This window comes from Pundamilia nyererei, unplaced genomic scaffold (assembly GCF_000239375.1).
Source record: "Pundamilia nyererei isolate P.nyererei 1_Seehausen unplaced genomic scaffold, PunNye1.0 scaffold00080, whole genome shotgun sequence".
Classification (NCBI taxonomy): domain Eukaryota; kingdom Metazoa; phylum Chordata; class Actinopteri; order Cichliformes; family Cichlidae; genus Pundamilia; species Pundamilia nyererei.
In genome coordinates, this window is record NW_005187481.1 from 96,056 (window position 1) to 106,270 (window position 10,215).

A 10,215-nucleotide genomic window follows, 5' to 3' on the forward strand; every position below is an offset into this window, starting at 1 on the left:
AAAAGTTATATCGCGATACATATCGTTATCGTTCTATCGCCCAGCTCTACTGACAAGAATGATGCCTCTTGGGCGTCTCCTGGGTGAGGTGTCTGGGGGCGCATAGACCCAGGACCAGAAGCACTTCAGTGTTCCCTGGATAAGCAGGAGGCGGTGGCTGGGCAGAGGGAGGATTAGGCTTTTCTGTTAAGGCTGCTTCCCCCACAACCCGGCTCTGGATAAGTGGAAGAAAGTGGATAGATAAATGGCCTGAGGGCAGTCTGCAACTACACTGCTGGCAACATCTTGTTTGGAATGGCACAAGCACAGCAACCTGCAGAGTCAGACAGAGCATAAACGGGTAACTTGTTGTGCCAGTTTTTGCAACATTATCATATTATCTTAATAAAGAATCATAAGTGCAGGTACTACACCTAACAAATGTTAAACCCATTTATGCTTTATGTGTGATAGAAAAAAAATGGTATCGGTCTTCAAAATCCCAAAAATGAAGCCCAGTGATGCCCTAACTGTTCATGTCTGGCACTACCTAAAATCCTCTTCTAGTGTTTATTAAATGGGATGTTTATTACAGAGACTCGACCCGAAAAACTCGACCTCCAAGACCCCACACACACAGTACCCACCCAGTTCTGATAAGATCTGTTTTGCTCCTCTCTCTGTAGAGAGACTTTGTACATTTTCATAAATTAGGCCACTGTCCGTAAATTATAAGCAGAATTTTCTCCTCTCATCAATTTTATGCAATTCTGGTTGCCTTGCATTGTAAATTTGCCCTTAAGCTATAAATCTTTGTCTTTGTACAATAATGTTTAACAGCTACTTGTGCCAGTCGGGTCAGAGAAGAAGAGAGGAGAGGGGTGGATGTTTCTGCATAAAATTTATATATTTCATTGTTTTTTCAGAGGATTGTCCATGCATAACCAAAGAATGTATTTATATTCTTTCACAGCCTATCTCAACTCCATTTTTTGTTCGCAAACACATTGTTAGCAAAGTCATTAGGCATCATCCTTGATGATAAATTGATTAGAAAATGAATGCAGATGCTTCATAATAAATGAAACTACTATAACTAGGCAGCAATAAATAGCAAATGCTAACAGAAATTGATTTTAAAAGAGGTCATGAAAAATGGCCTGCAACTCAAATAATACCTTGAAAGCTGTTGGTTCCAAAGAACATGGACCGTAATTGCAAAAGTGCAATACATTTTAATGGCTTTTGACTGGCACTGCCTTTCTGTGAATACACAGGGAATAGTTAAAACCCTGGTGCTTTGAAAATAATCAGTAGCATTTTAAAGTCTATTCCAAACTCTGCTGGAAGCCAATGAGGCGAAGATTGGCATGATAATTGTCAATTTGTTTAGTGCTAAGCCTCGTTCAAGCTTTAAGCGCAAGGTGGGAGGGAGAGTGCCTCTTCTGAGGCAAGCAAAGACGGAATTAAAGCAATCAAAATGAATGAATGTGTAAAAAGACTTTGTCCACGTCACAGAAAGACACAATCACAAAGGCTGGAACCTTGAAATACGGGAGGAATGGCAACAGCAGGATGTGGGTGTGGAGGCATTCCTGACTCAGTGTTCTGAACCTGTGAGTGATGGAGAGAGGCATGGTTGTGGTGGCAACCTGTCCTGCTGTCTCTGAACTAATGACTGTTAATGACGCTCATGCTTCCTGTCTCGCAGTCGCGATTAATGATTCTCCCTCCTCTGCATGTCAGCTGTTGTCTGACGTTTAACTAAACCACAGTGAAATGAAAAAGAAGGCTGGGGAGGAGGAGTTACCCACAGCCGTGATGTACAGTAAGATGAATGAGATGAACCTTTATGGTCCAAAGACGGCAAACTATAAAGACACAGGAAACTCTGCATGCTTTGCTTTTCACAGTAGTTCACTCTCAAGGGCACTTGTGAGTCAGGTCAATTTAGGATGTCTGTGCTCGCCTGAAATTCTGCAACATTCCCTCTCTACAAAGGCCTTGATGTGGAAAATTGAAGAGGCTTGTAATTTGCAGGGTTGTTATCCTCCCACTCTTCCTTATCCTTTTCGCTCACCCAGGATTTAAAAAAAATACACGCAAGCAGACCTCTGTGTGAAGTAAGCTGAAGTGAAATGCCTCTTTAGACATTAACATGCCTTAATTAATCTGACTCCTCAATTAGATATGTTGGTTGGATTGAGAAAAGGTATTACAAATTGATAAGAGATACAGGAAGTCTGAGGAAAGAAAATGACAGAATGTAATAAATCAGTATAAGGCAAATAATCTAGGTAGAAGCTGATTGTAACTTGAAGAAAGAACAGAAATATATAAATATAGATGCACATAAATGAATGCTTCTCCAATGGTTGCACAAACACAAATATGCTACTGCCTTCAGAGTGTTTGATTCTGCTTAGCTGGGAGGTTTTATTCACATGCCATCTTTTCCTCAGGGACAAGAATTATTGACAGGCTAGGCCTCTCAGCTGTAGCTTAATACACTAGCAATAAACAGCCAGCAGTAAGCTGTGGCTACCTCATAACTCTGTTTACTGGTGTCCCACATTGATTTCCTGAAGAATGGATGGGAATGTGGAGCGAGACAAGGAATGCAGCATGTAAAGCCTCTCAGAGCCTTTCGTGCTTACTTACCAAGGCTGCCCCTCAGTTTCAGATAGCAGTTCAATATCTGATGTAATACCTGAGACCAGCCTTTCCTTATTAGGAAACAGAAATATATCTTATTTTGTATAGAAGTGGTTATATCTTATCTAAACATTGTGCATCCACAAGATTAAGGTTTTTCCCCGACGACCAATCAATCAGCTCGGCTTATAGAAATCCCAGCACAGAAAACTTTTCATCTCAATATGACAACTCTAAAGTCTTTGTAGTTTGCCCCCATACATATAATGAAGAGTAATCCATACAGCCACCACCTGCCTCCTCCCCAGAATAACAAACTATAACTCTCTGCAGCAACAGAAACATGTGCAGGACTTCACGAGCAGAGTGGTTGTCTGAAAGAGGCTATGAATGAGTTGCACTACTTGGTGCTACAGCCCTAGGGAGACCCTTGGCCATAGTCCATCACTGCCAAGTCTCAGGGACAGTGGCTGAATTAGAGAGGCTCTTACCTCACCAGGTCAGCAGAGAGACTCACTCATCTGCCTAATAGGAACGCTGTCTGGACTGGACAGATGTCGTCAGCATAATGGAGCATAGTATAAATTAGGAAACTAGAGACAGGATGGGGAATTGGTTGATTTGTTACTAATGACTAAGCATGGGGACCACTAGATTGTTTAAATTGTTGTTAATTGCTCTTTTTGGCAGCGAGTTTCTTTTCCTGCCCTGTGGGGGCAACACCGACAGCTAAAGCAACAATTTCTTTTTGTTTTGTTTTGAAAAAACTAAATCAAGACATTGAATGTGAAGTCAGCAAGTAATGCTGAAGTCGCATGCTGTTATGAATCTTTCACAATTATTTACATTTTAATGTCCCTGTTTAAAAGAATCTAAAGCAACTTCAGCTAACTGAGTCAGCACACTCATGGGTCATGGGTAAAGTCTGTGAATCCCATTAGAGATGTTTTTTTCATCATTTTTTTTTTAGAAGTAAGAAATTTGTCAAGTGAATATGGTAAATGGCCTGCATTTGTATAGCGCTTTTCTAGTCCCTTGAGGACCCCAAAGCGCTTCACACTACATTCAGTCATTCACCCACACATTCACACACTGGTGATGGCAGCTACATTGTAGCCACTGCTGCCCTGGGGCGCACTGACAGAGGCGAGGCTGCCAGACACTGGCGCCACCGGGCCCTCTGACCACCACCAGTAGGCAGGTTAGTATCTTGCCCAAGGATATTTGACATGCAGCCAGGAGGCAGCCTGGGATCGAACCACCGACCTTCTGATTAGTGGCTGACCTGCTCTGCCACCTGAGCTACAGCCACCTATAGCACAAACAATTAGAACTGCTGTGTTATTAACACATCCTACTATTAATACATCCGACTTTAAATCACAGTGCAGATGTTGTTAATCGAGATCTGGCTTTGTAATAGATAATTAGTGCATATTAGGTTATTAGCTAATGTTAGCAAACTTGCTTATCAAGATGACTCCATTGACTGCATGGATGCACTGCAAAGAGAAATGTTACTTTGTGATAAGTAAAAAAAACAAACAAAAAAAAAAAAGAAAGAAAATGGAAAAAAGAGAAAAGTAGAATTTCACTTACCTGGACTGCAAAGTTTTTGATCAAGCTTTTAGTACAATAAACCACATTCCAATCTGAATTGGTAAGCTGACTCCATTAAAATGCTCTAACATGACCAATGAGTCCAGTCCAATTACTCAAATTAGCAGAGGCAGTACTTAGCATTCAGCGATCATCTACAGCGGACCTCATTTAAGCCTTAAAAGTGTGAAATTAATCAGTTCCAAAAAAACAGTCACCCCCATACAGCTGTTATGAAGGTGAGCCAAGATATTTTTTCTCCCCACTATGCTGTAAACATGTCAGTTTCATCACTTCAGTTGGGCATTTTAACAAGAGCGTCGGTGTGAATTGACTCACTTTTACAGCTGCTTAAAGTGGCTCTAAGAGAAACTCTAGTTTTTTGGCTTTATTTCTCTTTCCCAGAGGTTTCTACCTAATACAGCCATGCTAAATATTTTGTATTTGGCTGATGTGGAGTGATGGCATTTTTTTAGAAAAATATTGATGGTAAGGAGGAAGAGTATGCAGCTGCTTCTGAATGTGCACAAGCCTAGTATCCGAACACTTCCTCCAAGGCCAAGCCAATTACATTACCAGAGGCTTGGACTGGAGCCTGCATTTAGTCTGAGAGGCCACACCATCTGGATTTCAAAAGCTAAATAATAAAAATATAGACTTTACAGAGATTTTAGTGAATCTAACCAAAAAATAATACTGCAGGGTATCGATGTGTTTCTGTGTACATGCGTGTCTTCTCAGCTCAGAGTTAAAATGTGAGTTATTTTTGCCTTTTTGCAGTGAAAGTGTGAGTGCCATCAACATGCGGTGCTTACTTAAAATATCATCTATAGTCTATATTCCCTCGCAAACTTTCAACTTCACTTTCTAATGCAAACATCTGAGTCGTCTGACACCCTCTTCTCCTCACTTAATTCTGCTGTTTGAGGCAGATATTTTTGTTGCGCGAGTTCCAATTAAGTTGATTTTTGTAACTCATGTTCATCACAGATGTAATTCTGCTGGTTCTTAGCATCCCTGCTGTGCCTAGTGGTGCTCAGCCAATTAAAGGCCAAAGTCTTCTCAACTAACCACCAGACCCCATTCCCTGTTCGTGTTGGCTCCACTCTTTCCTTCCAGATACTTGACACCAGTGGCGTGTCCAGCAGGGTGGCCTGGGGGGGCACAGTGAGGTGAACAATGAGAGGTGGTGGATTGGCCAGATGCAGGTGGATGTGTAAAAATAACTCAGTTGTTTGGTGGTGGCTATGGCGGGGCTTCCACAGAGGCCAGCAGGTGGATGAGGGAAGGGGAGGCAGGAGGAGAGCCCCGAGGCAGCCGCCAGTCCGAGTGTCAGGTGAACTGAACTTCAGGTAAGAAGTTATGACCTGCAGTCTATCTGGGTTAGATATAAACCAAGTTTAGGTGTAGTTTATTTTCGTTGTGCTGACTTTTTACCGTCAGTTACAATAACTCGTACTGCGTTCTAGCCAGCTTGACGGAGTTTTTATACAGCTGGGTGGGTGCTATGATGTAACTTATAGTGAACTTTATTTTATTCATAAGGTTAGTTAGTAGAGTTGCCAACGGCTCCTTAAAAAAATGGAATGGTCCCTCAATCAGAGAAAATATTACACGTTTCGTATTGAGCTGAGAAGAGATGTAGTTTGTCCTGGTCTTTCGCTATAATGAAAAAAAGACACAAAGCTGGAGTTATTCTGTCATTACGCTGCACAGCTGCCTCTTCTTCTCTCATCCTCTCACTCTCCCTCTCCTGTTGCTACTTCAATCATGAAACTGATCAATGATCAGCTGATCGGCTTTTCTCTCTTGTTTATTTATCGCCCACTTTGTGCCAGAAAGAGGAAACCAGCGGATGTCGCGCTAAACAACAGCTGCACGTTTAAGCTTGATCAGCTGTTGTTAGAATTTATTTAATATTACTTTCTAGTATCAGCTGATGTTTGCTGGAGCCACAGCTGTAAAGCTGCTGGTCATGATGTCGGTTTGGATATGTGGTGAGAGGGAAACATGAAGATGAAACCAGCAGATGTCCTTACTGAATCATCAGAGCTGAACAGGTGATGAAGAAACAGGTTTACCTTTTAGGTGACATGAATGAGTTGGAGGGAAGTTATGAACTGTTTCTGAGAGACAAATAACACCAGGATCCTTTTCTGTGTAGCTGACAGCTGGTAACTGTGCAGGGGCGGGTCTAGGAAAGTTTTGCCAGGGGGCCAGGTAGGGCATTAACAGGGAAAGGGGGGGCACAAAGAAATACTTTTCTTTCTTATTCTCATTTAAAATATCTAGCTTTTATTAAATAATTATCTAAATCTTACAACCAAAGTTTTTATCTGACATAAAATGTATAGAAATCATACATACAAGACAGTGTATATCACTGTCACAACAGCATTTGTTTTCATTCAAAGTCTTTATGGCTTTAATACCTGGTGGGCCGGTCTCTAGTCAAAATGCCCGATTTTCTGTCCCAGTCCAGCCCTGCAGTTTAATACTGGCTGTGTCACCATGCCAGCTGACTGTATTTCATCATCAGCCAGTGTTGTTCTTTATCAATATTACCAAAGTTTACCATAAGGCAGCATAGGAAGTATTTACTTGCTTTCAGGTTTTATTCAAATGTTAGTCTTTTCAGTTGTTTCCCCACTTTTTTCCTGTTTCAAAATCAAACACCAGTTTGTGAGAAGATTATCTTCTTTTTTTAATCGGCAGATAAAGTTTTACATTGGAATTGGCTAATTTGTCAATTGTTTGTTTCAAATGTTCGTATTTTAATATTCAAAAATGTTTTTGCCCAAAACATATGTGCACTATATGTCAGTAAAAATACTATGCAAATATTGATGTCCTTGAATGCTGAGTAAACACTGACAAAGCACTGATTGTATCTCTTGTACTTTATCAACGCAGTATCTAAAAACTTTGCACCGTAGTGGTTAAAATCTCATTCTAATAAGAGTTAAAAGCGCATTCGGTTATTAGGTTTATAGGATTATTGAATTATGGTTAACGGTTGGTAGAATTTTTTTTAAACATTATCTGCCAATTACATCTGCCACCCTTCTCCAAATCTGTGCCCCTACCTGGCCCCCCCAACAAAAATTTTCTAGACACGCTACTGCTTGACACAACTTATTTGTTTTTTTCTTCTACATCACTGTTCCGTTTTATCCAAATTTATATCACACCTTTGTCTGATTATACATTCCTTTTTTATCTCTTACCTATTAATAAAGGAGGCATGGTGTCGCGCTGAGAACCTCTGTTGTCTTCGCTAAAGACAGTGCTCCCATGTGTTACATATGTGTGTAGGGGGCGAAAGCGTCATAACACCCAGAATATGAAATGCTGAGTGTGTTATAATAGTTTGAGATGATAAACTCTGGGAGTTGTGACAGCATGAAGGGAAAAAAAGAGTCAGTATGGTGTGGGGTTTTTTTGTTTTAACATCACACGTGGCAAGGTCACATTTGGCAGACCAGAAGAGGCACCTAAGAGGGAAGAGGGTAGTGAGGCCAAGAGGAAGAAAGGAGGCTCCAGCCATCTGTCAATACATACAATGCAATGTGTGATAAACAAGTCTGAAGATATGAATCCCACAAGCTGGTCTGTAGGAGATTGAGAGCTAATGATATTCTCATTGCTGCAGTGAGGGAAAATTGCAACTGTCGGTATAGAACTCAAGTTGCATTTGATTTTTAGTTTTATTTTTTTGTCGTGTAATAGAGTCGGTTTATTTTTCTTGCTTTTGTTTTTGTTCCTTTAAAATTTAATGCTATTTACCATATGGGTAGGTGGAATGTTTCTAGCCTCACCAAAGGACGGCACCACTGATCTGTCATCTGGGTCATTTTTATAAATGCGCATTAGATTAGAATGACATTTTTGTACATCTGTTCATAGCTTCTAGAGGATGAACACCGTTGACTTCTCTCTAGTGGTAGCCTGACATTTATAGTTTTTTTGAGAGGGAATGCATTGGTATAAAACTTCCTATACAGTTGTTGTTTCATCAGGATTTATTAGGCTATAAACACCCCCTGACTTTCTGTCTATCACTTTAAGGGCTTAAAATAAGCGCATCCCTTAAGACTTTCTACTTGCAATAAGGCTATGTTAAAAATCAATCGGGCCATGCCTGTAAAGCTAATTTTCATTCATCTTGGTGTTACTTTGTGATCAGAGCATTTTACCAATTTGAGCTGAACCCATAAATCCAAGATATGATTAATACATTCAGAAAATTTAATAAATAATTTAGCATTTTCTTTCTGCTGCTACCTTATTTAACCCTACTGGGTTACCAGAGTGGAAGATTGACGTCTATGATTTGGTACAGGTTTTACACCAGATGTCTTTCCATACACTTGTGTTGCATAATTTCTTAACACAGAGCCACTAAATACAGTAAATCATTTAGGAAAAGTGTCACATTTCACCAATTGTCCTCTAGAGGGCGTTGATGAGTGGCTGTTTTACCAGCATAATGTCCCTCTTACTGTGTTTGTTGGTCACAATTAAAGTTTCTCTTGGCTGTCCATGTACAGTGAAGCATTCCTACTATTTGAAAAATAAAATGTCTGCTATACTTCAGCATATTAATCGCCATTTTGATGTATAACAATGACAGTGTTTTTTTCCCCCTTTGGCTCAGACTACAATCTTTAAAGGTAAAAAGAAAATCTCTTTGCAAGAAAATCCCTAAACAAATGTGATAATTGTATTAAAAATGTAAAGTTCTCGAATATTGACATCAGATTAGTATAGTATGGTAGTATGATAGTCTTCAGACTTGTTACTCCTCTTTCCTGAGGTTCTTTCAAACAGTGAGCAGCTGCCATCATCAACGTTCTCTCAGCTTCCTTAAACCCTGGCAGCCTGCACACCACATGCTGCTGCTATCCACTATCCACCTGGTATAAATCCATCACTTGGCTAAATTGATTAGGTTGTATGTTTAAAAAAATATTTATAAATATGACACAAGTCGGCTTTGTTTATTTTAATTGTTTAATGTCACCACATGCTGAAAATGATGTTGCTCAGTTCTTCTTTTCATCCTTTTTCATGTGATTGCCATGGTCACACACACCCAGCTAAGATGGCAAATATAAAAAGTTAATTATGAAGAAGCCCCACACAGATGTTGCTGTTGTTTGTCTGCATGTTTTCACTGAAGACAATGAAGACACACTGTTCACCACAATCTCTTCATGTGTTTTCAGGGTCAACCACCACCTGCACTATCCCCCTGATGGGTATGAAGAGGACCCTGAAGTGATTGGCTATGAAGATGGAGATTATGGGCATGACTACCATGGTGACAACAGGTATGTTCAAGGATGTGTTAAATCAGCTGTCTGTCGTCCCTGTCACATGGCTTGTGGGTGTTTCCTCCAAATGTAAACACAAAAAAAATCTTAAAATATCACCCACAGTGCATGTGGTGTGAGGTAGGCAGCAATTATTATTTATATATGAAAACTGTTACATAGATGGTCATTTAGACTGTACTCTGTGTGTGTGCGTGTCGCTTCATAGACAAGATTAAGTGTCATTTCCTCAAAGTGATTTCCTGTTTGGATGGTAAGATGTATTGTATAGATATTGTGTTATGAATGAAATGAGAAAATATACACTTATCATTCCTGTTATCGGCAAAGCATCGGCAAATAACTGTAATCAGAAATTGAAAACTGGAGATGATTATAATAGCAATCGCTTGTAAATGATTTATGCTCCCCCTAACTCTCTTGATGCGGCCAATTCAGGGTGAAGAGGAAATCAAGCAGCTCACATTCCCCTCGTCCAAAGAAAAGGAAGAAGAAGAAATCTGGCCATCGAAGGAGTCGGTGAGTGGAATAGAATAGAGTAGAATAGCCTTTATTGTCATTGTACAGAGTACAACGAAATTGGAGTGCCGCTCCCTTGGTGCAAGTTTCAATAATAAATATAAATGTAAAATATAAAAAGTACAAA

At 40.0% G+C, this 10,215-nt stretch overlaps 1 protein-coding gene across 1 annotated transcript in view; it reads left to right on the forward strand.

Moving 5' to 3' along the window:
- srrm3 (serine/arginine repetitive matrix 3) overlaps window positions 1–10,215 on the forward strand; it is a 117,809-nt gene that overhangs the window by 95,953 nt on the left and 11,641 nt on the right. Inside the window, exons 5-6 of the mRNA XM_013912051.1 lie at window positions 9,462–9,566; window positions 10,008–10,088. Of these exons, the coding sequence (XP_013767505.1) occupies window positions 9,462–9,566; window positions 10,008–10,088 (186 nt within the window). The remainder of the gene's footprint in view (window positions 1–9,461; window positions 9,567–10,007; window positions 10,089–10,215) is intronic.